Source organism: Martes martes, assembly GCF_963455335.1.
Source record: "Martes martes genome assembly, chromosome: 5".
NCBI lineage: Eukaryota > Metazoa > Chordata > Mammalia > Carnivora > Mustelidae > Martes > Martes martes.
The window spans coordinates 48,726,178-48,753,505 of NC_137892.1; the positions used below are offsets into that span (position 1 = coordinate 48,726,178).

Sequence of the window (27,328 nt, forward strand, 5' to 3'; positions counted from 1 at the left end):
TGGCAATAAATTCCTGAGTGTCAGCTGACTGGGGGAAAGAAACCCTTCAAACAATAATTACCCCTCCAAATGAGAAGCAGAACATCGGAGCTGAAGCATTAGAAGCTACATGTCTGGGCAGGGAGGTTACTCGTATGAAACAATTCTCAGCCCGAGGACTGATGAGATTTGTTTCAGACACGGCGAAACTTGGTTTCAATTGCACCCGACAATTAAAGGACAGAAATCTTTTGATAAAACCCTTTTCTATCATTAAGATAGGAGACTTACCTGGTTTATAACACTCAGGAAGCTCAGAGATAAGGAGAAACTTCTCAAACCTGAGGTTACTGCATCAGGAAAACAACATGCCTACAAACCTCGAATTATAACACTGCTGTCTCAAGTTCCCACCGTTAAACCCTTTGCTTACACAAATTTAAAAGGAAAGAGAGGTGCATTTTTCCTGAACCCTGTCATCTGGGTAGTTTCAATAGATTTTGGGTGATAAACCACTGCTTAAAAACAATACAAGATTAAGAGCTAATCCTGTGCTCAACACTCTTAAAAGTTAGGCACTGAGATCACCCATGTATCTGCATTTCCTCCTCTCAGCATACCAAGGTCAAAGCTTTAGTGTACACAATGGCTGGTCATACAGGACTGATAAGGTTAATATCTCAGTAAGTTCCTGCTTGTCAGTATTCTCACATCCTTAATACAAGGATGGGAATGTTGTTTAGTAACAGTTTGATTACTTTGTTATGTTATGCTCCCTGGTCTTAAAGCATTTTAGGGATTATAATACAGAAGTACCTTTCTGTATTATACTGAAGTATACTGAAATACCTTACTGTATTATTCTGTACTGAGTAGAAATGCTGGTCTTGATATAAGTAAAATGCTAGGAAGTGTAAATAAACAAATGCATATCAGTGTTCTCCATCAATACTTACTCTTTAAGCATTTATGAATTATTACATTGGTATCTCTCTTTTAATGCCTTCAGGTACTATATTTCCTCAAACACTGCCACTATTAACTTGTAAAATTAAATAGGTTTTATCCTTTGGATGTGATTTTTCTATTAAAATTTCCCTACTTCTTTTTTTTATTTTAAATTTTTCAAAAGACTTTATTTATTTATTTGACAGAGCAAGAGAGCACAAGCAGGGGGAGCAGCAGAGGGATAGGGTGAAGCAGGCTCTCCGCTGAGCAAGGAGCCTGATGTGGGGCTTGATCCCAGGAGCTGGGATCATGACCTGAGCCAAAGGCAGATGCTTAACCATCTGAGCCACCCAGGTGCCACTTAATTTCCCTACTTCTATACACACTACAATGGCAAATAAAATTACAAACTTAAGAAAAATTATTCATCACTTTTGAATTTATTCTTAGTGATCAATTTGACTTCTTTTGGAAGTTATATATGATTTTTTCCCTAAAACATTCATAGAACTATGTAAATCTTTAGACTCAAATATTAGAAAATAGTATTTCAGTAATTCAACCCTCATCTACACAAGCAATTTCCAAACTCACCAAGAAGAAAACAGTAATCAACAACAAAAAAAATTAATATTGACTTTCTTAATCCTAAAGGCTGAAGGGTGTTTCATGATCAACACCTAAGACTCAGTACTAACGATCATTAGTCTCCAAACCATTGTGCCCATAGACAACAGATTCTTTGGAGTGCTTCGGTAAAAGAGATTGAAGGAAAAAAGTAGGCATATCCTATTCTATAATTTATTGTTCACCATTGTTCACTGATAATTATGGGGAAGAAATGTGGTTTTTTTATTCTTTCAAAAAGTTTCATATAGCAACAATTATCTACATCAATACATACGTGTGTGCCTATGTGTAGGTGCACGTTAATGATGGTGGAAGGGTAATCTGCAATGAAGAAACACAAATATCCCTTTGAATCACTTAAGCAGCATCCTGAGATCAATGATAAAACTTGGTGTTTCGGGGCACCTGTGTGGCTCAGTGGGTTAAAGCCTTTGGCTCAGGTCATGATCCCAGGGTCCTGGGATTGAGCCCCACATCGGGCTCTCTGCTCATTAGGGAGCCTGCTTCCCCCTCTCTCTCTGCCTGCCTCTCTGCCTACTTGTGATCTCTCTCTGTGTCAAATAAATAAATAAAATCTTTAAAAAAGAAAAAAACTTGTTGTTTCCTCACATACTCTTTGAGACCCTCTAGGACCTTTCTTTTCTAACACTGATGTTGGGGTCTTTCAGAGCCCATTGAGGATATTTCACAACCTGAAAGATGTGGGATTTCTCCAGGTGAAAGTAATCAGAGCAGAAGGATTGATGGTTGCTGATGTCACAGGTAAGAAATGAGGCAATTCTATTGTCTGTATTTATTTATGTATATTACTCCAATATATACAATATGTTGTAATATTTAATATGTAATATATATTTATAATCATTATTATATATGATATATACATATCGAGCAGCATGCAGGTCTCATACCATTTAATGACTGAACTCTTCATTTTACCTGACTGGATCATCAAAGTAACTAGTATAAATGTAAGGTTTCAGGTTTGATCTTATAAGAATTGCCCCACCCAATTTTTACACTGTTTCTGCTTTTTGAAAGAAAGGTAATGTATTAAAAACAAACAATAGTGGGGTGCCTGGGTGGCTCAGTTGTTAAATATCTGCCTTCAGCTCAGGTCATGATCTCAGGGTCCTGGGATCGAGCCCCGCATCTGGCTCTCTGCTCAGCAGGAAGCCTGCTTCTCCCTCTCCCACTCCCCCTGCTTGTGTTCCCTCTCTCACTGTCTATCTCTGTTGAATAGCTAAATAAAGTCTTTTAAAAAAACAAACAAACAAACAAACAATAGAGAGTAAAATAACTTTCAAATTGTTGCCTTTTCCAAAGTTTGTCCAACGTAGTGGGAATATTTCTTCCAAGTTTCATCATTTTGGCATTTTGGAGTAATGCTACATCTTCTCTCAGGCAGTATCAGCTTCCCTCAGATGATATCATAACATTAACACTTACAAGTCCAACACACAGGAACTCTGTTGCATAGTTTACTGAAAATTTTAGGCGCAAAATATTTGATTACTTGGTATGAACTCCTGGCATCTGGGTTGCTGGTTCAATTTTTTTGTTGTTAAAATTCTTTAGCACATCCCAGAGAGAATTCTGGACCTGATTTAAGTATCTACATTGTTCTAAATTTTTTAACCAAGAAATGAACCTCTAAAATTGCTGAAATCAGTCTTATCTGTTAAAACTTCCTGATTTGGATACCGCTGTTTCTGTGATGTATTGATTCACTAATGGTAATTATTTCATCAATTTCCAGAATGAAATCATTGTTTTGAATTTGCAATTATGTGACCATTCATTTACTCTTTAGTTTCATGGGTTTGGGGCATACTTATACCATTCCGTAAATTGTCTAACTCAAGATGGATAACAAATAGCACTGGCTTGGCCAATTTTTTGGTAAATTTTGCTCCTCCTGAAAGAAAGCATCCACTTATTATTTTTAGAAACATGTTTACCATCGTGAATGTTCAACAAGTTGATCCTAGTAAGGTAGTGGACTTATCTAAAAGGAAGAAATTCACTTTTCCTACCACCTAAGAGCTTGTAAATCCATTACATGATGTTTGGTACCCTTCTTTAATTCATCAAATCTAAACAGAACAGCAGCAAAACCAAATTAAAAGATGACATGCATTAAAATTAAAATAGCAGATGTCTCCTCCAGAACGGTAATATTTTTAAAATTTTAATATTTGCATAGTATCAAGTGACTGTTTATTGTGTGATAAAAATGAGAGTTTACAGTTTCTTTAAACAGGTAATTGTCAACTCATTTGTAACCAAGAAGATAGTAACAACTGTCAAATATTCTTTCAAAACAGGCATACTTGAAAGTAGGGGGAGAGAAGGTAGTTTATAATCATTTTGCATGTATGCTGACTTGGTTCTTTGTGCTAAACAATTAGTGAATGTTAAGTTTATTCATTTTCTTTTTTACTTCTGTTGTGGTTATACTCAAATTAATCTGGGCATAATAATTTCTTTTTTTTTTCTTTTATTATGTTGCATTTAAGTCTTAGAACCAGCAGTCAACAATGAATGATTGATTAACTGTTCTTTTTTCTTTAAGATTTATTTATTTTTTTTTTCATTTATTTGAGAGAGAAAGAGAATGGGGGATGAGGAGCAGAGGGAGAGGGAAACTCAAGCAGAGTCCACCCTGAGCACAGAGCCCAACTTGGGGCTAACTTAAAGACTGGAATAGGAACTCAGTATTGCTTTCTCACACAGAGGTCACACTTAGCCTCTAATTCCCCGCAGCAGGTCAATTCAGAATGTGACATTCAAGGTAGTGACATTCACCATCATGGGAGGCACCTTCAGTTTTCCCTGGGGTTTTCTGTAGGGAGGGGAGCCCCCAGTGTTGAGCTGAAAACCTGTGAAGATGGGGAAAAAGGCCTAAAAGAATCAATACTTCGGGGGGTACCTAAGAGCTAAAAATTATTACTGAACATTTGTAGGGGACACCATAATTTCTTACACAAATATTCAAGTACCCTTTGCTTCAAAAGCTTAGATACCTGCCCATTACACAAGTTGAGTGCAATTATATAAGTTTGTTTCTCTTAGAGAGAAGCTGTCGTTGCTTTTAAAACTTCATGAATATGCAAACTATGTTAACCTACTTGGCCTATATGCCACTATGGAAGTGAAAGTACATGTTCTTTCAGGGATGTAAAAAATAGATATATTTCTTTCCTAATGGCTCTATGTAAATTAATGTGAATAACAATAGTCTATTTCCTAGGGATTCAATGAGACATAATTTTGATCTGATAAAATGAACTTTAATTTGGGGAATACTAAATAAAAAATTCTCCATTTTTTTCCCTCCAGTTTTAGGGATATAAATCTCAGGATTCCTCATTCCACACTGACCTTATAATCTAATGTGTTCTGAATTGAACAAGAGAGATGTTGAACTATTCAGGGGCAAGAGGATAATTCAGTCTTTGACCTTGGTTACTCATGGACCTTTTGTGGTCTTTATGACATTTGTGATGGTGGCAGAAACTGAGGACCATATATTTAAGTGAGAAATGTCTGAATATACTACGAATTTTTTTAATAATCTTTACTTCTGAAAAGGATAAACATGTATGTGTAAACTGATCCTTCCTGGTCTTTACCCTTAAGTCTGGAGCACAAATAAGCTCTTTGAATACTTTCTTTTTCACTTGTTCAAAGAATCATAGTTAGGCTCTACAACATACCAAGCAACAGTTAGAAAAATGGAAATTGAGTCAATGCTGCTGTCTTCAAATCCTCAAATTAGCAACCCTTTAGGAGTGTTGAGGATGGCGGGGCGGAGGGGGGGGGAGATTTTAAATCACTGATGGCTCTCTGAGCTAAGCAGAGTATCTTCTGGCCTGCTATAAATGAGGCTATAGCTCTAAGATACTTAGTTGGCTTCAGGACACTTTTTTTTCTCGGCGAGCCTCACAAGACAAACTTCTATTTGACCAACTTTGCTCTATTTTAAAACTATTTTTAATGATCAGAACACAAAGTCAAACGTCCATAGTTTAAGGAAAAAATTTTAAATTACAGCATTCCATCATTTAACATGAGCCCAGGAACAAGAGATTCTATAATCTTTTAAGTAGCCATCAATCTTACTGCAGTTACAAAGAATTTTTTTCCTTTCAAAATGTAAAATTTTTCTTTTGTTACAACACATTCATTGAGAAACATTGTGATACTGTATTAACTCTGTGTGAATAAAGAGCAATTGAGACTCTCTTTGAATGAGTGAGTACAAAGCACAAATTACTTTTTAATGAAACCCTCAATTCTTTCCCTTTCCACAAAAAGCCTATAGCCTTGTTCAGCTGAACACTACTACAGTAGGTCACTTCAGTTAAGCTCCTAATAAACTGTTGATAGTCGAGGGTAGTTTTTTCTTCGGTCTCAATAGCCCAGTGTTGGACAGTGCACTTCAAATCATTAAGGTTAATACAGATTTAAAAAAGAGATTAACTCTGGTGGTTAAGGCCTCAATTTACAACTCCCACACATACACATGCATTGAGCGAGGCACAAGAGTGGATTGAAATTTCAGTCAAATTGTGGGCAGCCTTTCACAGCCTGAGAAAGTGGCACTCTGGTTTTCAAAGATGATCAGCTAAAGTCTTCATGAGGAAAAAAAAGTTTGATTAAGTGAAAAATACTTTGCAGTACAACTTACTTACCTTTCAACTAAGCAGTGAAAAGGTGAATGTCTCTCTGTACCATCAAAGCAAAGCCTAGAGACTGTCTGGCTCTGCGTTCACTGGGGAAAATTTCTCTCTACCACTAAATCAAGTATTCCTGAAAACTGGACAGTTTGTGAGGAGAGAAAGACCACTGGTGGGAAAAAATACATTTTTTTGAAGGTGGTAGGAAACAGTTCATGTTGGAATTTGTCTTTTCTGGCTTCTAATTATCCTCTTCCTTGGATGGGACCTAATTTCTGCTTTCCACGGGACATTTAAAGTCTTCTATATCGAGTGAGGCTTTCTTCGCCGAGTATTAGACCTGGCCTATTGGTTCTTTCAAGTTCTAAGAGAAGAAAGAGAAAAGGGTTCTTCTCTTCAGCCCCTCCCCTGCATTTTCCCCTGGGTTGTTTTTTTGAGTTCCCGAGGAAGAGGTCACAGCCTCCCCCGGGATACAGCCACTCGGGCTCAGAAACGGTGATATGGGAGAACTGTGAAAGCCTTTCAAAAGATGCCCTACCTTTTCACTGTATTAAAAGGAACACTAATATAAAACTTCTCCACCCCAGGTGAATTGATCTCTCAAATTAATGCACCATCTCTTTCAGGAAACAATAGAGGACGAGGGAGAGAAAAAAAGGAAGAGGGAGAGAATCTTACAATTAACATACTCTGTCACTGAAACAGTCCCATTAAATGAGCATATCTTTTTCTAAAACAAGGCTACGCCTAAAGACCCATGACTCACCAGCCCCATAGTCTGGAAACCTACTAGTTATTAAGGGAGATGTTTACTACCCCTTTATTTGCATAGACTTTTCCCATGTTTTTCTTTAGGAAAACTGTCTTCATTGTTGGAAAATATTTAAGTAACAAAACAGCAGAAAAAGACATGCTACAGTTTTTTTTTTATCAGCTTCCGAGAGAGTCTTATTATCTTAAGAAATAACAGTTAGCAGCTCAGATTCATTAGCAGAGCTAAATTTAAGCCCCATTTGACAGGCTGCCTAGAAAACATTTTGTTTTGCTGTCTGTGGGCTTTAATTAAGATGTGTTCAATTTCAGTCCTCTTCAGTCTAGCGCCGCCCCCCCCCCCAACCTTGCTGTGTCACAGACCGGCGATCAGACACTTTTAGACGGTCCGGCCCATGACTTTGACCTTCTGCACAGTCCGGCGTTCCCTGGGGAACCGTTCAACTCATGAGGTCTGATTTCACACTTCCAGGATGCCTCAGCTCTCTTAACAATGACAGGGAGACAAAGCCCTTTAGAGCAGGCCGCATGGGGACTTGTTTAAATTGGAAACCAGAGAGGAGTCAAGGAACAAGGTTATGGGCTACAGAATAGTCCTTTTAATAAAGAGCTCACAGCTCTGGCTCAGCTCAAAGAGGTCTACCTCTGTACAATTAATTGAGCCATTTATCTGGAGCATCTTAGGCCTCTACTTTCTCACAGAATTGCGTGGTAAATATCAGCTAAGAAGCAAATGAGATATGCATGAAATGAATTTTAACACTTTGATTACTGTGCTTCCAGTCTTCATTAAAAGTAAATTTATTTGTATTTCTGACCTCATTATCAGTAGGCTGCCTGCATTTTTATTGGTTCCTGTGATTTCCAGCTTGAGTATGTCATGAAGGTATATTTTATACAGAGATTTGGATTTATTATTCTTGGTATTTTCCCTGAACATTATGGGTCTATTCAGAGAAAGAAAATGAAAGGGTGGTTGTACAGAAAAAAGGCGCGTCTGTTCTTTCAAAGTTTTATATACAGTTGGAGAAATGCCGAGCACACATATATATAACATAGATAAGATATCGTCCCTTAAAAAAACTAACTTTTTGTGGGTTACCCAAACAAACTGCGTAAGATGTATGCCGTTGTTGTTTGAGTGGGCCTCAGAATACAAGAGCTCTACTGGAAAAAGTGGGTACGTTGCTTCTTTTATAGAACTGTAGCAGTCTGAATTTTTGATAGCATGCGGCTTTAATAGCATCATCATATTCAGTAACATTCATGATATCTGAAAAATGCAGTCTTAGATTTTATGATCATTATTTAAAACCTATGTTGAAAGATGAGAAAATATGTATCCTTTAAACTCCACATAGTTCCACTGATGATATTATATATAAAATATGGTGCAAATCCCTCATATTTGTGAATTATCAAAGTTAAAATTATTTACCAAATAAAAGGGGGGGAGACCTAGATGTCACTCCTAATTTTTTTAACCTTTGCTATCATTAAACCTTAAAATTATATTGCTTGAAACAAAAATACCTCAGTTTTACACAAAATGTACTGAAAATTTCCCAAGCAAAGCGTGCTTTATTTCCATTGTATAAAGTAATGATGTCCTGATTTGCTCTTTATCAAAAATAGTATAGTTTGAGAAGAAATTTCATCCAATTTATAAAGCACTAAAAATACCCAACAGCTGGGGCACCTGGGTGGCTCAGTGGGTTAAAGCCTGTGCCTTCGGTTCAGGTCATGATCTCAGGGTCTTGGAATCGAGCCCCGCATCAGGCTCTCTGCTCAGCAGGGAGCCTGCTTCCCCCTCTCTCTCCACCTGCTTCTCTGCCTACTTGTGATCTCTGTCTGTCAAATCAATAAATTTTTAAAAATCTTTTAAAAAAAATACCCAACAGCTGACAGTCTTATCATTGTAACATGCCTAGTTTAGAAAACAACCTTATACGCATGCCTTTTAAATGTCTTAACACTGTATAAATACCTTCCTTAAGAATGAGACTAAACAGGGGCACCTGGGTGGCTCAGTGGGTTAAAGCCTCTGCCTTCGGCTCAGATCATGATCCCCGGGTCCTGGGATCGAGCCCCACAGCCGACTCTCTGCTCAGCGGGGAGCCTGCTTCCCCCTCTCTCTCTGCCTGCCTCTCTGCCTACTTGTGATCTCTCTCTCTCTGTCAGATAAATGGATAAAATCTTAAAAAAAAAAAAGAGACTAAACAAATGAAAGCATCACAAGGACAGAAAGCAAGTCATTGCTCTTCATTTTTATTTATTTATTTTTTTGCTCTTCATTCTTTTATGTCATCATAGTTCACACAGAAATAAAAGTGGCTTCCTTTTACTACTTGCATCTTTACAAAACTAAATCCTATTCTAAAATTTTATAAATGCAAAAGTGATGATATATGATATATTTGTGAAAAGAGGAATTAAAATGATAATTTAACTCAAGGGCTAGAGAGGCTGAGTCTGAGCTAGTGTTTTAGATGGAATGACAGAACTCATGTGTGATTCATATGCAGGTCATATGATTAGAAGGTACTGCTTTGGAAGAGTAGGTGGGATGACAAAAGAGACTAATAATGGGGTTTGATATGCTCTAGAGGTGAAGGACTATGGGCTGAGAAAGTGGTTGTCCCACTATCAATGGGACGTGGGGGAACGAGAAATACTATAAAGTAATTAACTGAGTTCTGTGCAAGTAAGATTACAAAATGAGCCTTTGAGTAAAGAAATAGAGGATTGCTGATCTGGCTTGGAGGGGTAGCTCCCTGATTCTACTCAGTGCTTGAAGAAATGCTTTCCGACGCTAGAATTATATTGTTTAAAATGAAAATGTTCTTTATTGTTTGTTCTGATATCGTTGTGTCAATAAACAATACATTTCCTAGAATGATGGATTAGGGAACTGGTGTAAACAAAGAGAATCTGGATTTAACCTGACTTCTGAAAAAAACAAAAACAAAAACAACAAAAAAAAACCTTACCACAGGAATATTCGGGTTATATGACAGTAAACTTAGGTGCATAAATGACTACATGGCTAAGCCCGAAGAGTGATTGTTGTAAAGGATTGATGTCAACGGGAATGCCAAATGGAGAAATATAAGGCTCTGTACTTGGTCTAACCTGGTCAACCTATTTACTAGTGACTCAGAGGAAATAATGGACGGCTTCCTTATCAAACTTGCTAATAGGGATAGTTAACTATACACTATATGTACATATTACATATACGTGTATACTATAGGTATATAGTATATATTTACACTTTGAATCATTATCATTACAGTACTTATACATAATATATATCCATCTCCATATATGTGTGTAATAAACTTAGTTCAGATTGAAATAATAGGGTTAGTTCAACAAGGTGGGCATTGGAGAGAGCACATAAAAAGCCTTACCAGGATACAAAACAGTAATGTCTTGCTTTAGAGTAGGAAATACAGAAAAAAGTTTAGGGTTTGAATTGAGTTTAAGCTCTGTGAAAATGAATTATGCACATGTCAACTTTGTTCCGTTGTTTTACAGTATACAAATTATAAAGGGCAGTTATTGAGAATGACACTCACTTCTGGACTCATCGACCACACGGGGGTATGAATTCAATGTTGGAAGCGATTCTTTAAACAAGGACATTGACAAAGCAGAATTTATTCTCAGTTAGGTTATCTGATGTTTTAAAATCAAGTCAGTTGAGAATAACCCATGAAAAGCGATAATAATACTAGGAACAGTGGTGGCAGTAACAGTTATTGAGACCTTATCACATGTCAGACACTACCCTGAGCTTAGAACAAGGATTATCACAAATCTCACCACAACCTAATTAGTTACTGTTGTTCTCCCCACTTTGCAAATTAGAAAACTGAGATGTGGAGAGGTTAATGAAACAACTGGCCACATTAGCATGTTGAGAAGACACGGTGAGAACTACTTACACTACTCCTGTTTGCAGTCTGCCCCAGCAAAACGGCCTGCACAGGCTCTCAGGGAACTAATATGAAATCTTAGGCAAGTACACCTGGTTGGTGCAACCAAATTCACATCTCCCACCCTAGCTGCAAGAGAGTCTAAAGATGTGACCTTGGCCTTTGCAGTCTCTCTAGTTCAGGAAGAGATGCCAGAAGTTAGAATACATGCTCAGCAAGCCATCTACATTACCCAGCTCAGGGAGGCAGGTCATGAACATTAATCAGATAATCTAAGTGACAGGTGCTATGCCCTCGCTTTTCATCCATTAATTCATTTAAAGTTTAAAAATGACAACAGAGGGCAAATCCTAAAATCGGTACAAGTTACAGAGACATCATTTTGTGTGCCGTGTAAAGAAGCACTTCCCCCAAATTATAATTGCCAAAAAATATATCAGACTAGACCCGTGGAGGTGGCGATTTTCCCATCACTGGCCCTGTTGGTTTAAACCAGAGCCTGTGAGACTACCTGGTAGCAGAGAGGATTTAAGCCCTAGATCAGCTTTTGAACTTGGCCTCTGGGCTTTTCTCCCAGCGCTCAGAATTAGAGATCCCCCAGTAGGTGCCAAGATGAATAACGGACTCTTGAATGAGTAGATATTTTGTAGAAGAGAGATAAAAAGATAAAGGTATTTTAAAGACAAAGGCTTGACAGATGACAATTTTCGGTTTTATTGCCTAAAAATATTTTTTAAGAAAAGGTTTAATCACCTAATAGAGTACTTAATTTTTTCAGTCTAAAGAATTTTATTCTACTGCAAAGGGTCTCTCCAGCTGATTAATTTACTTATAAGGGAGGTTATCTGAAACCTCATGCTTTTCTGTGGGAAGTCTAATTGAATATATATTTACCGTAGGTCCCAAAGTATCTATGAGAACTCTCAAAAACAGAGGAGTTTAGAATAAATATTTATACTTATATTTGAGACAAATAACTTTTGTGTTTCCAATCTTATAATTAAGTCACTTGCATATAGTTTCCGTATTAGATATTAGCTGAAATAAAATCCTTAAATGTTTTTACCATAATTTATCTAAATGCTTAAAAGCTTGGACATAAATTTTTCATAGCTTCTTCTCATTTCGTAGATCTCATAGTCTCCCTTTTTTTTTTTTTCCAGTTTCTTATCTGTTTCATTTTGTTTCTTGCTCTTCTCTCATAAATTTCAAGCTTCGCAGCATATACCAAGATGGTTCAATTTTAGGACTCAAGAATACATCTTGTTACACACAATACTATAAATATTCTTTTGCATCTTGTTCTAGATCCCAAGGGAAATAAATTCATATTTACATTGTGCTTCATTCCCATTGCTCTTAGTTGTGGTTCTCAAAGTGTGGCCCAGGAGCTTCCAGGGATCCCCCAAAACCTTTCAAGGATCTTTTAAAGTCAAAACTATTTTCATAATAATCCTAGGACATTATTTTCTTTTCTCACTTCTGTTCTCTCATGAATGTACAATGAAATTTTTCTTTTTTTTTTTAAAGATTTTATTTATTTATTTGACAGACAGAGATCACAAGTAGGCAGAGAGGCAGGCAGAGAGAGAGGAGGAAGCAGGCTCCCTGCTGAGCAGAGAGCCCGATGCGGGGCTCAACCCCAGGACCCTGGGATCATGACCTGAGCCGAAAGCAGAGGCTTTAACTCACTGAGCCACCCAGGTTCCCTACAATGACATTTTTCAAAGGCTATATATTGGATTGCTCTGATGTTAACATGTCATGGATTTATTAAGTCATTTTCAAATGAACGATAATTTTACATGCTCTCATTTTTAATTTCTAAAATGGTAAACTGATAGATATAATTTATATAGGCAAAAGATTTTTGATGTCATCAAAAAATTTTTTTTAATATTTTATTTATTTATTTGATAGAGATCACAAGTAGGCAGAGAGACAGGCAGAGAGAGAGGGGGAAGCAGGCTCCCCGCTGAGCAGAGAGCCTGGTGCGGGGCTCGATCCCAGGACCCCGGGATCATGACCTGAGCCAAAGGCAGAGGCTTAACCCACTGAGCCACCCAGGTGCCCGTCCTCAAAAATTTTTAAGAGTTCCTAAAGATGAAAATGTTTAAGAACTATTGCTGTAGGGCAATGATCTTCACTTGGAAAAGGCAGTATTGCCTTCATGAGCATTTTCAGAGCTTTGTGGAAGAATTTAGTTGCCACAGTGTTTGGGGGGAATGCTCTTGGAATTTGGTGGGAGTGGGATGAGGATGCTAAATGTCTACAAAGTATTAGACAATCTTAAATAGTGAAAATTGTTCCAAGTCCTGCAGGATTAAACATAGACATGGAAATTGGTTTTAAATCTATTTCATGATTCTCTGAGCCTAGATTGCATTCTGAAATACATATTATTTACTCGAGCCTGCAAATGGCTGCCATTTTACACGGTAAACTCCAAAGACCGTAAGATTGCCTCCACAGCCGTATGAATCTGTTTCCCCATTGCTTCTCTGACAAGTTCCACCGTTGTTCCCTATGCCCACTGTGCCCCACACTAGCAGGGTCCCTGAGCACACCAGGCCCAGAGCACACCTCTCCTCTGCCTGGGATACTTTTTTTTTTTTTTAATATTTATTTATTTATTTGACACAGAGAGACACAGGGAGAGAGGGAGCAGGCCTCCCGCTGACCAGGGAGCCTGATGCGGCGCTTGATCCCAGGACCCTGGGATGACAACCTGAGCCGATGCCTGGGATACTTCTTTCCAGATATCCATTTGACTACTCCTTCACTTCCTTCAGGTGTTTGCTCACATCTCGCCTTCTCAATGAGGCCTGTACTCCAATCACACTAATTACATTTATAAATGATGCCCCTCCCCCACATTCTTCAAACCCCTTATCCTGCACTATTTTTTTCTATTTTTCGTTAACACGTATCAGTCCCTAACATACAATATAATTGTGTACAATATTTAGTCCCTTTTTTCTCCCTCCCCACTACAAATAGAGTCCAAGAGAGCAGGGACCTTTCCTTTTTTGTTTACATAGTCTGGCATATAGCAGCACTCCATAAATATTTGTTGAATAAATGAACATATGATTTTATTATAAGCAACTTTTGATGTAGTTCTCCTTTATTATGGCATGAAGGCATTATATGAAATTCCAAAGTCATGACTGACTCAGTTTTATTTCAAAACAGTAAGGAAGGCATTACAAAATCTTCAATATGAAAAAGGATGTATTGGGTCTAATGGGCTGAGAGCCACAACTCTAGGGGGTTGATTTTCCTGCCACAAGGTATCCTAACACGTGATTTAGGGAGAAGAGGAAAACCCAGTTATTATTACTCAGTCCCAGAATCAGATCCAGTGGGAACCTAGTGAGGAGTGTCAGTTAATGTATTTGTACCAGTCAGATGTTTAAAATATGTTTAGGTCAGTTGATGAAAAAAGCAAAGGGCAAACCCCATCTCTAGTGATAAGGGAAGGGTTGGAAGATAGAGCCAACGTACGTGGCTTTTTGTTTTGGTGGACCCTGTGGAATTCCCTCATCTACGTACAACATTGTTGTATGTTATGATTGAAATTCCAGTTTGTGGAAAGGACAGATGGCAATCTCGATTATAATTAAAAAAAAAAAAAGATTAAAGTATAGCCATTTCAAACTGTGACACCTGAGGAAATTAAACCAAGGGGCTTAATTTGTGCAAGGTAGGCCCCAAATAAAAGGCCCCAATGGGTATGAATTGCTTTCCATGCTTTTGAAAGCCTTCTGTGTTTTCAGAGACAGGACAACAAAGAGGTGGTCACTGGGTATCCCCCTGCCCACACATTTCTATAACACATCCCATCCAGCAAAGTGTGCTGCTTGTCAGCAGCAAAATGACCCCAGACAAAGCCCACCACTGATGGATCAGGATTAACTTTCTATTCCGGGAGGAAGAATATCATTCAGTATCTTTTGAGTGACTTTAATGCTCAAACCAGTAGTTTGCACAAACTGAAGCCGTCCACTTGCCCACATAACAGGTAACAAGCAAGCAGGGGTGGTGCAGACTTTCCCACAGTTCTTTGTAAACGTGTCAGTGTTGTGACCTCAAAGAGCAAGGGCTAAGAGTGAGAGAGAATTAGCCAGTCAGCATATCCCATTCATTCCTCAGTGCTGCTTTGAAGACGCCCAGCAAAGATGCCCATCGGAGATGATTCTGACCTCTGTTTTTACTGTTATAGGAATGGCTTTTCGCCACAAGAATTTAGGTGTTAGAGTATATGCTTTAAAACTTATTATAGATTTACTTTTAAGTTCAGATAGAAGAATCTCTAATTTTAAAGCCCGTGGGAGAATTTTTCCCTTATAAAAACCCACAGGGAGAATAAAGAGCCCCTAGTATTTAACTAGATTATGGATAAATGGGCATTAGTCCTGTCCTCATATTTTAAAGTATCTATTTCATCATCACTCCGTAACATGTATCTAAGTTGCTGTGTTATAGAGTCCCTATCAAAAGGATAAAGAAATAAATATAAGCTAAATATTCCTTCTGATAAATTGTAAAATCTTCTTTTTAGATAATCATCCTTCTCCTCTAAAACTGTTGGCAAAAGAGACATGTGATCACCATAGATCGCCAGGGTCATCTCATTCACTGAGGCAAAGTCTTCGCCTCATTTTCCCTTCTCGTTCTAGAGCTAAAGAACGAGTGCGTCTTTCTCATTGCTCCCATCGCACCCTTCACTTACCTTTACTATGGCACTCACAGTCCTGCATTATAATTGTATTTACATGCTTATCGTGCCCACTAAACTGTGCGTGCCTTGAGTGCTGGACTATGTCTTAATCATACTTACAATTCCAAGGTGAGAGGAGCAGGCATTCCATAAATAATGAACGCTTCAGAAGTATTCTTATTTCTCTCTAGAAGATTGTCAACATGGAAAATTGCAATGTTCTCGAGCAAGGCTGAGACTCCTTTAGCTGTCATGGCGGTTACCGCAATCAGCCCCACTGCTCTGATCCTTACCAAGCACCGCTGCGATTTCTATCTCGTACCCAAACCCAAATCATTTTCCTGCACCGCAAGAGAGATGGCTAGGCATCTTTTAGCCCAAACGGTGAAAGTTAAGGGAAAGCCAGTTGGTACCCACAGGTCAGCTTTAGTCTTAGGACAAGAATGACCAAGAGGGAGACGAGAGATTATATAATCTGTTCCCATACATTTAGGCTGTTTAGAGAGCCAAGTAGTATCAGAAACAAAATACAGTTCAACTTGGGGTGCTGCCTTAATTCCTTGCACTTCTGCCCACGCAGTATTGAGTGAAATTATCACTGGGAGCAGCTTTGCCTCACTCTTTAGAGCTTTGCAGAACACGGAATACTTCGTAGACATCAACACTGCATCCAGTCGTCAGTCCCACTCCTCAGATACTCTCTCGGCAAGCATAGCAGCATATCACGGGTCTAACTAGAATGATAAAAGGATGAAAGGAAGGAATAATTAAGGAGGTAATTAATGGTTAGGCCCATCCCTGGTATTTCTGTGATTGTTTTTGGTTGTTTAAGTGGCACGTAATCAAGGCTGCAAAATGTAGGAACTGAAAAGCCAGTCATTTAAAGCATCATTTAGCAAGCCAGATAAGCACATTAACTATGTGTAGCCACTTCTTTAAAATAAAACTATGGTGAATGCTTTTTAGTGGTAAGTTTATAGAATTTGATACTGTACATTTACTATTATTTTGGTTGAAATTGCTGTTAATTTTTAATTACCCTTGAATCATGCAGTGGCAGGAGGATACTTTCTAAATTAGTCGAAAATAATATAGTGTGTAAAGACCTGCTGTTGGCATCCATCACTGATAACTGTAAAAACATAACTTTTTAGAAGAAAAAGATGAATAGAAGTTAAATACAAAATTGGCTGCTCTCTCCTGATGTAAATTTTCCTCTTTGCCGGATTCTAGAGAAAGCTACCCTGAGTACTTTGTTGAATGTTTCTTGTCCTCGGGGGGAAAAAAAGACTGACTTGGTGAAGCTCAAGGAATTGCTTTTCTATTAGCAAATAACAGTATCAGGTATAAGAGATCATTCACTCTTGGCATCTTCAAACCCTGTTGATTCTACCTTCAGAGTATATTCAGAATCTAAGCACTTTCCATCACCTGGATTGTCATAATATCCTCCTAACTCTTCCCACTCTACCTTCTCCAATGGCTTCTCTCCACCTTATTCTCCAAATAGCAGCCCTCAGGTCATGTCACACCTCAGCCCAAAACCTTCTCCTAGCACTTGGAGAGAAAGCCATATCCTACGGAGAACTGCCACCCACCCGGTACCTCACCCAATACTCTTCCCCTTCACCCAATTCATTCCTTCAGTCGAACTGGCTTCTTGGATATTCCTAGACATATCAGGCACGGTCATTTCTCTGACTTTTCAAGAAAGGTCTTGCCGGGTGCCTTATATTTAAATACACACACACACACACATATAATTTTTTAAAGATTTTATTTATTTATTTAGACAGAGAGAGTGCAGGGAGGGGCAGAGGGAGAGAGGGAGGGAGAAAGAAAATCTCAAGGAGATTCCACGCTGGGTGCAGAGCCCAAGGCGGGGCTCGATCTCAGGATCCTGAGATCATGACCTAAGCTGAAATCAAGAGTCAAGAGTCAACACTTAACCCACTGACCCACCCAGGCACCCCATATTTAAATATATTTTATTAGCGCTATGTTAAATGGTAGTTTGGTCCAAGGTAAAAGTCTCTCTCTTTTTTTAATGTAAGCACCATTACATTTGGTACAGTGTCTAATATGATCTCTTAAAAATTACCTTGCTTACCCATTTCAAGTTAAAAGCAGGTGCATGTAAGAGAATATTTTTGCCAATGATGGAATGCCCCTGGAATTTAATCTAGCAAAATGACTGAGAATTGGCCTCAGAAGGTGCTCACACTATTTTTGATGGGTGTGGCATTGTCTCTAGGGCTTCAGTGTCTTCATTTCTTTAAGACTCCAGATTTTTTGTCAGCAAATATAGATAGAATAATAAAGTGGTGATTTAAGAGGCTTTCCATGTGGTTGAAAGTCTCTTACACAATTGTGTATAGGAAGAAAAAAAATCAAGTAATGTTTTTCATCCTCTGCTGGTAGAAGTTTTAAGTAAAATTTTTTTCAGGGCACCTGAGTGGCTCAGTTGGTTAGGTGTCCGACTCTTGATCTCAGCTCTGATCTTGATCTCACAGTCATGAGTTCGAGCCCCGTGTTGGGCTCCACGCTGGGCAATAAAAATAAAGTAAAATGTTTTCCACTAGATAGTGGTCTCTGGAGTTTGTTCTTTTGTTTTGCTCTTGAAGAATTGGGACAGTTTTGACTGAGTCTGTTACACATTGCTGATCACTTGAAGGCAAGTAAAACCAAGTCAATTGAAATACAATAGTAATTGAAGTTAAAGCAAGTGAAAATGAGGAAACAGAAATGCCCAGAAGTGCTATCATTCTATAGTTGGGGTTTTTTGGGTTTTTTTTACTAAATTAAGATTTACATGAATGTACACATACATGAGAAAAATTAAAAGGAGGTCCCAGGAAGAGTGTGAATGTTCCCCTTGTCTTTTAAATAAAAGTTACCAACACTAATCACTTACTCTAAAGTTCTGCCTAAAGTGATGACAGAATAGTGATGTTTTTGACATGAAATTCTATTAAATATGGCTTTAATTTCCTCTCTGGTCATCAGAGGTAGATATGTTTTATCTCTCCAACCCTTTTATAAATTATTTGATGTGGTGGTGTGTGTCCTCTTTCTTATGGTATGCATATCACCCAGTGCAAAGCTAGGTGAAAAGACTTAATATGGACCTTAAGAATAAGTAAGGTTTTCAAAATTGTTTGAATCAGGGACGCCTGGGTGGCTCAGTTGGTTAAGCGGCTGCCTTCGGCTCAGGTCATGATCCCAGCGTCCTGGGATCGAGTCCCACATCGGGCTCCTTGCTCAGCAGGGAGCCTGCTTCTCCCTCTGCCTCTGCCTGCCTCTCTGTCTGCCTGTGCTCACTCTCTCTGACAAATAAATAAATAAAAATCTTTAAAAAAAAAAATTGTTTGAATCTACTTTTCAAGTTTGTACCTGAATTCTGTGGAAGATAATAAAATTCTTGATGTAGCAAATAAAGCCTTTTGCATTGTGTTTTAATGAACAAACTGTTCTTTATGAGTGCCGTTGTCCATGGTGTGTATGTGTGTATGAGTTTAAAAAAAAAAAAAAGGATAATGCAGATCCGAAGACAGAAATAAAAATGTCAACAGACCTCAAAGACTTTCGATTCTCTATTCTTTACTCAAAATTGTTCCCAAGACCAAAAATTGAGAAGACTACCATATTGCTAAATTATGCAAGCGTCCTGGGGTATATGAGACGCCTGAACTAACACACATATATTTACTCTTTTTTTCTTATTATATAACTAATAAATTGATTAAAGGTGAGTCAAAGTTTGTACAGCTCATTTTAAGAATTGCAATATGGAAAGTAAATACACTGCTGTGTGGGAATATGCGGCTTCTCTGTCGCTGATAGCTAATGGATTCCTTCCTATTAAAATTTAATTGAAAATCTTCAATGATATTTAAGCTTTTGTAGAAGTGTAAACTACTGTGACTACAATTCACAATGCATTTAAAACAATTATTCTTTATCATTAAAGTTAATAATATGCACATTAACCTCGTATGTAGTCTAAATCAATATTGTAGTTTAAAAGATATGACCTCTGGACAGCTTTGTCTAAATATTGATTTCATTGTCATTTGTATAAGGTATCAAACAAATTACATGCTGCACTAATATCATTAATGCTGCCCCCATAGAGCCTCTGACTTTATGGGGTTCTTATAATACAAGACATGACATTACAAAATATTGAGGATATCACAAAATATAATTGCCGAATGGACAAGATTTGATTATGGCAGAACAGACTCGCTGTAAACAGATGATAACTTTCGAATTCTTTACTCTCAGTGGACAGAAAAAAAAAATACTGCTCTTTAACATGCAGATTGGTTGTTGAGGTTAAGTTTCAAATGGCGGGATTTTTTCTGCCTCCGAGGGTCTAATTTACCTTCTTGTGATGCCAGAGATATTTTAAGAGGGAATTTAAAGTCACCTTACAGTGGTGGCATTCTGTAACATAGCAGTTTTCGCAACATAAACTTGTTAAGAAATTTCTGTTAAGAGTTACTAATGAGTCGGCAGAGTTGGAAAATATATGCGTAGAAGTGAAGGGGTTGACCCTTTCAAATGATCTTTATAGCACTAAAGAAAAACTGAGTGCGGGACGGACATGCATTCTATTTTCTCTCACAATAATTATTTCTCTTTTTGTAAAAAAAAAAAAAGTACAAATTGAAATATCAGCTGTATAATTTCCTCTCTCCTCCCTTTTTTCAGGTTCTAATTTGCTGTGAATTACACCTATTGTTAATGCCCTCCAGTTACAGCTAACTCTATTTTGATGTTTAAATTTTTTAAATTGCACATTACTTTTCGTTTTTCATAAAAATTTTCAGGAAAGCAATGTGGCCATGATCATGACACCGTGAACTGTGGGTGTTATTTATACTAAAAATGTTCCCCCTAAATCTCTTGTAGGTAAAAGTGACCCATTTTGTGTAGTCGAGCTGAACAATGATAGGCTGCTGACACATACCGTCTACAAAAATCTCAATCCCGAGTGGAACAAAATCTTCACGTTGTAAGTAATCGTTACCTTGAGCTCCTTTCAAAAATGGAGCTAATAATATTTATTTTTGAGATATTCGTGTGTGTGTTTATTCTTAACTGATGAGCAGCTCTGCATCTGGCCTGCCTCTGCTAGCAACAGTGAATATTACAATTGTAATACCTTTCTGACAGTGAGACCTGGGGAAAGAGTATGCCATTTTTCTTTGTTTTCACAGATTTTTTTTTTAAACTGCGATTTTTATATGGTTTGACGAAGGATTTTGCTCCCATTAACTGAATTGCCATACCGCTTCTTCCTTTTATACTTTCTATTGAAATTCTCCCCAACTGCATTGACACCAGGGAGGACAAAGCTCTATTTGTTCCATTGCTCAAATCAGCAAACAATCCAGTCTCGAATCCAGAGATGCTTTGGTTTTGCTTTGTTGCATTTTGGTACAATAAGAATATTAAGTATTGTCCTAGTTACCAGAACACCATTCGGGTTAATTTTCCTTTTGTTTTAAAAAAGTTTATAAATCTTTTGACCACACACTATAAAAGCTGCTGATCTACGCCATAGTATCTCCTAAATTCAGAGAGAGAGAGACAGAATGAGTGTGTGTGTGTGTGTGTGTGTGTGTGTGTGTGTTTTAAACTGGGCTTTAGAAATGAACTCTGAACAAAGGAAAACTCTCCAAACAGAATCCTTCTTAAAAGTTTTCTAACATAGTTTTATTTTTTTGTATATGAAAACTGCTAAATTCCTCATTAATGTCTTATAATGTCTCTGCTTAAGAGTGAGTAACTAATCAGATTTAATTATCTGACCAATTTATCTTTAAGGAATTCCACATTTTTATAAGAGATGAAAGCCTGGTCAGGAGACTTGCACTCCTAAGAAGGTTGTTGAGAGTGTTTTTCTCTGGAATGCATAATTGAATGAATAGGTTTGATTATTATCAAAGCCATTAATTGATTGTGCCCCGATAAAGCCTCTTCTCACATGTGGTTGCAGTCTTTCATTAATGAATATATTCATTTTTTTTGTTTTCTCTTAATTCATGTTTTCTTGGTAAACAGTTTGATCTAAGAATAAATGCTGCCAGCAATTGGGGTTTATTTTTCCAGAAACAAAAATGAAGAGCTCACACAGTTGTTTATTAACATACGTTGTCTTTGGAACATAATGGGACACTATTTAATTTCTAAACCCTGGGGTGGTACAATAGCTATCAATGTTACATTTTCTCCATTTTGTTTTCTGTATTGGTTAATTTTTACCATAAATCTACCAGAAATAAGTCAATGTTTTGGTAAGAACTGTAAGCAAGGGAGATGTCCTACTATTACAAACAAAAAAAAATTGTATGAAATATACTGTGACTCTTGCTGATATCAAATTTGGTGGAGTTTTGCATGGGGTTAATAGGAAGTAGGAATTGTTGTGATAATAATGAGAGGGAAAAGTCTCAGAAACATCAGTGCCACTCATTGATTTTTTTATACTAATTCTGTGCCCATCCAGATGGAAAATTATATTTCATTAAAAAATTATAACTTGAAATTACAAAAAGGTTCAAAGTTCCAGATAATAGAACCATCACTGTAGTCTGCAAAGGTGCATTATGGGAAATTCTGTCACATACCAAGCTACCTTGTATATGTGTATATGCAAATAGCATACATAAAAACGCATACACACAAATCAGCTGGAGCCATCTAAATTTTCAAAAGCATTTTTGTTCTTGTCCCCCACTGATGAAGTCTTTTCTTCTTACGTATATTTATTATGCAGCAACATTAAAGATATCCATTCAGTTCTTGAAGTGACAGTTTATGATGAAGATCGGGATCGAAGTGCTGACTTTCTGGGCAAAGTTGCTATACCATTGCTGTCTGTAAGTTTTATTCACCTGACACACTGCTCTGTGTTGCTTTTGCTCAAGGAAAAAAAAAAAAAAAACCCTCAGCTCTGTATCTGTCATTTCTCAACCAAGGTCTGTAATAAGAACACTAAAAATTTTAACATACTCAATTCACGGCCATGTTGAATCCCATGATAGTTAATTTTTCCTGACAGACTTGATCCTGGTAATGAACAGGTACTTGTCAGAATTGCCACAGTTGTTTTGGGTTCTCTGTCAGTTTCAGCAGCTGGGGGTCAAAGGTCACCGAGGGAGTGTATTCAGTAGAGACCGCGAGACAGACGGCTGTCATGTCCTTTTCCCGCAGATTCAAAATGGTGAACAGAAAGCCTACGTCTTGAAAAACAAGCAGCTGACAGGGCCAACAAAGGGGGTCATCTATCTTGAAATAGATGTGATTTTTAATGCTGTAAGTCTTAACTTTGGCTTTTTTGTACTGCTAAAGAGTTCAGTTTCATGAAAGCTTTTGTTCCTGATTTGTAGAGAATTTCTGTCATTCCTCATTTTCTCTAAACCTTGATGTATCCTGGAGAATACGCTTCTGCCACTGGCTGGCACAGCCACACTTTCTGTTATAGTTGGCGGCTGCCACTGCGGCTGTGCCGCGGCCGCTGCCTGCCGGCGTAAGAAATGGAAGCGCGTGCATGTGCCACTGTATACATTTATATTTTATGAGCACAGCAGCCAGGACTTTGAAACTTTAGAAATTATTGCAAATTGAACTGCGTGAAAAAACTTGTAAACATTTGTAATATATGAATCCATAACAGACACATATGTTGATGTATAGGTGAAAGCCAGCTTACGAACATTAATACCCAAAGAACAGAAGTACATTGAAGAGGAAAACAGACTCTCTAAACAGGTAAAAAGCAAGGCAAGATTAATCCCTCTGGGTAGACCTGATTATATCTGTAAAAACATCTAGGTAAATTCAAATAAACTTTGGAAGTGTGGAGGGGGGAAGACTAGGGGATTTTTGATCATCTACTTATGGGAAATGGCTCTTTCTTTCTTTTCTTTTTTTCTTTCTCTCTCTCTTCCCTTCCTTTCTGTAAGAGATCAAACAAGGACAATACCATACTAATAAATTGGATGGGGGTGGTCAGAATGGAGAGGGGATACTGTAGGCGTTGCGTAGAATGGATATGTATTCATGCAGTAGCCAAAGAACGATCATTTTGAACATAAAATACTGTCTGATTGCCATGGAATGTGTAAATGAGAACACCAAAGGCTGAGGTTCAAATAAATGTCCAGACCACCCACAGGTATGATGCAGGTGTGTGTAAATCGAGCCCTGGGTAATGCTCTTCCCTGTAATCCGTAAGAGAGGGGGCTCCATCTTTTAAGGGAAACCTTCCTGTTAATTAGATTTTGACTATGGACTTTTAGAAGTGAACTTTTGTTGGCACTTTTAGCTAAGAAAATGGAAAATCAGCACATCTCATTTTTCTGTCATGACGACATTTTAAGTAAGGCTCTATATCTCATAATTAGATGGAGATTTAAATTACGTTTGATACCAAGTTAAGAAAGGGTGCTAAGCTACCTCCTTAAAAAGATGTTTACTTCCAATTAACGCAGCTAAAATAAAATGTTTTTGCTATGGCTGTAAAGTTTACAGAACTCATTTGTGTGTGTTAAAATATTTAACAATTTTCTGTGCTATTAGAAGACTAAAATTAGTTCTGTTTTTAATCTAATCAATTCACCATAAACAGTGGGATCTTTGGTTGTTTAAAGACAGTGCATGAATTACAAATGTAATATCTATCTAAATAGAAATACAGCTTACATTTTTTTCACAATTATAGATAAAAGTAATAAAAGTAGCTCTAAAAGGAAGGTGATCAGGGGAGGAAGCAAAGAAGGAAACAATAGGGTGACTCTTTTCGTGAAAGAATTTCAGTTTTAACAACTTGTTAAAACTGGTATGCCTGTCCATGCATCTATATTTATACACACACATATACGTATTTTTTCCAAATGACCTCAGGAGGCTTTACATAACTACTTCTTTAAAATGCCACACCAGTATTGAAGTGTATTTGCATTAGCAAATTATTAACCTGCAGATATAATATTCTAATTATTAACAGAACTGTAGATCATTTTTTGTACCATCATCTAGTATAGGGGCTATTCTTTTTATAGTTGTAGTCACGTCTTGTTTTAAATGTTAGATTTAAATGCTATCAGTTCTCATGTACTTTTTTAATGAAAGATTTTGTAAAGCAATTGGATACCATAAGTTTTTTTCTAACTCCAAAATTATGAAAAAGCAATGAGAAAATACAGGTTAAATTGATTGTGGAAAAGAGAGAGAGTCTGAGAGAGAGACCAAGAGACAGAGACTGAAAAATTGATAGTAAATAAGGGAGATTTCTACAAAAATGGTGAAAATTTTGTTTTCTGTAATAAAGCAATATTTGACAGGTTTTTCTCCAGACGTGAAATTAAAACATTTCCCGTTATCATTTCACTGTGAAATATCTTGAAGTTAAAGCATTTAAAAGAATCTTAAAATCACAATGAGATTGAAGGTTAAAAAATGTATTAAAGGTTCACAGTATATAAATGTTTTTAATCTATCATAGATTTTTTTTCCTTTTGAACAAAGGTAGCCCAACCCACATGATAATATTATTAAAGAAAACATATTTCGCTAAGAAATTGCTCTTGTAATTCAGTTCTTTCTACTCTGTCCAGACATACTTCTATTCCTTTAACTCGTGAGCCAAATTGCTTGGTATACTCTTACAACTTTATTAACTTTCTGAATCCTTTTCAAATCACACTAAGCTTGAAGAATTTTGTACCATATCTGATGGTTTTTGGTCTTGCAAATTCTGATAATATTTTCATCTTCCTTACAGCTGCTACTAAGAAACTTTATCAGAATGAAGCGCTGTGTCATGGTGCTCGTAAACGCTGCATACTTCGTTAATAGTTGCTTTGACTGGGACTCACCCCCAAGGAGCCTCGCTGCTTTTGTGGTATGATAATTCTTTATTACTTACATTGTTATTCATTAAATTCAGTAATCATAGCTGCATGTTTCTGTGGCTATAGTAACAGTTATGTGCATGTGGCCATTTTAAAACTCCTATTTTAAGACTTGACTGGACAGATTTGCCGTGGGCAGGAACCTGATGGATCGTTCAAGGTCCGAGTCCAAGAATACACATCCCCCCCTCCCCCGCCAGACTTCCGGAAGGCAAGATATCTCAGCCAATATATACTTTTCTCCGTGACAGTTAAAAAGGAAATTTTTACATATTGCATAATTCCAAATCCCAATAACAGAGCCAAGAGAAGTCCTTCGCGTTAAAAAAAATTAATAATCTTGACCACCCTCATTTTAATTTTATTGTTCTACAGATTTTTTTTTCCTCAAAATAGGAAAATCGTTGGCAGTAGGATGTTGGTTGGTAATGTAAATTTACGTGAGTCAATTGGAAGTGGATGTGACCTATTTAAGAGACGTTTTATTGTTTCTGAGATTTTCAGTTTTTAAAAAAGGCACAAGTGAGAATTTGATAGATCCAAATAGTCCTCTAACAATGCTCATCTTGTGGCCTTTTACTTTGGTTATTTAAAAACTGCTGATGGGACCAACTTGCAGAGCTCGAAAATCTGAGAGAATACTTTCCTCTGAGCTTTAGCTGGGATTTTCTGCTCTCACATGAGTTTTGCTTATTCAGGATTTCAGTCTGAAGTTTAAGTGGAGTCCTTTCGAAATCCTTTCTTTCATTGTCATATTTGTTAGAATATGAGTACCTTATGCTTTCTTATAGTTTCCAGGTTAGCAGAATATGACTTTATTATGGGGCCTTACAAGAAGAGTCTTAATTATAGTAACAAATCAACATTTTAGTATTACCATTCAAATGAGTGTATGCACATCTGTTTAGCACTCTGAGGTCTGTCCTCCTCTCAGGCCTTGTATGGGACTTTCATTAATGTCTGAGCACATGGAACAAAGAGTGAGTATGTCCCTTTGTGTTGTAAGTTACCAGAAAGTTAGGCAGCCAGCCTCCCATAGACGTGTTGTTGTCTCCTTAAAGAAAGCGATTGCCATCATTAAGATTTAGAAAAGAAAATCTGCCTCTTTCAATATTCTTTTATTTCATGCCTTCATAAAATAAATACATTGAAGTACAGTTAAGCAAACTTTATTATGATTTTTCACTATCATAAGGGCACTTTGATGTTAATGGGGAAAAATGATACTGAGTTTCTGTGCGTATTTTATGCCATTACTTCCAGGTTCCACGGGGCCTTGTAACAGACGCAGTAATATTCTCCTGAAAATGCCATGATGCCATCTTTGATTCACTCTTTCCAAAGTCATTCCCCACAACAGTTGGCGAAATTTGAAAACAGAGAAATCTCTGTAATTATGTCATTTGTTCAGGAACATTCATTTCAAATGTTTTAATATGACAGTGTGTTGAGTAAGTCTTCATACACTCCCTCTGGCTTCTCGAGGTCACTTGAAATGAATTCAAGATGGCAGACATTTTCCCCCAATTTTCTTCTGATTAAAAAAAAAAAAAAATCAGGCACTGAAAGTCCAAGAAACTTCGGTACAGTTATCTGATAATACCTGGGTGGTTTCATGGTAAGGGAATCAAAGTTCACCGGGGAGGGAAGATGATAATATCATCTATCAACAGCCTTGGTCATACAAAACACAAACTGAACGCAAGATGCTTGCGAAAGAGAGGGGGA

At 37.4% G+C, this 27,328-nt stretch overlaps 1 protein-coding gene across 1 annotated transcript in view; it reads left to right on the forward strand.

The window, feature by feature from the left end:
* MCTP1 (multiple C2 and transmembrane domain containing 1) overlaps positions 1–27,328 on the forward strand; it is a gene marked incomplete at its 5' end in the record, with an annotated part of 508,994 nt that overhangs the window by 338,996 nt on the left and 142,670 nt on the right. The window contains 6 exons of the mRNA XM_080804324.1: positions 2,226–2,319; positions 20,592–20,694; positions 22,462–22,564; positions 22,899–23,000; positions 23,382–23,456; positions 25,471–25,590. Coding sequence (XP_080660450.1) covers positions 2,226–2,319; positions 20,592–20,694; positions 22,462–22,564; positions 22,899–23,000; positions 23,382–23,456; positions 25,471–25,590 — 597 coding nt within the window. The remainder of the gene's footprint in view (positions 1–2,225; positions 2,320–20,591; positions 20,695–22,461; positions 22,565–22,898; positions 23,001–23,381; positions 23,457–25,470; positions 25,591–27,328) is intronic.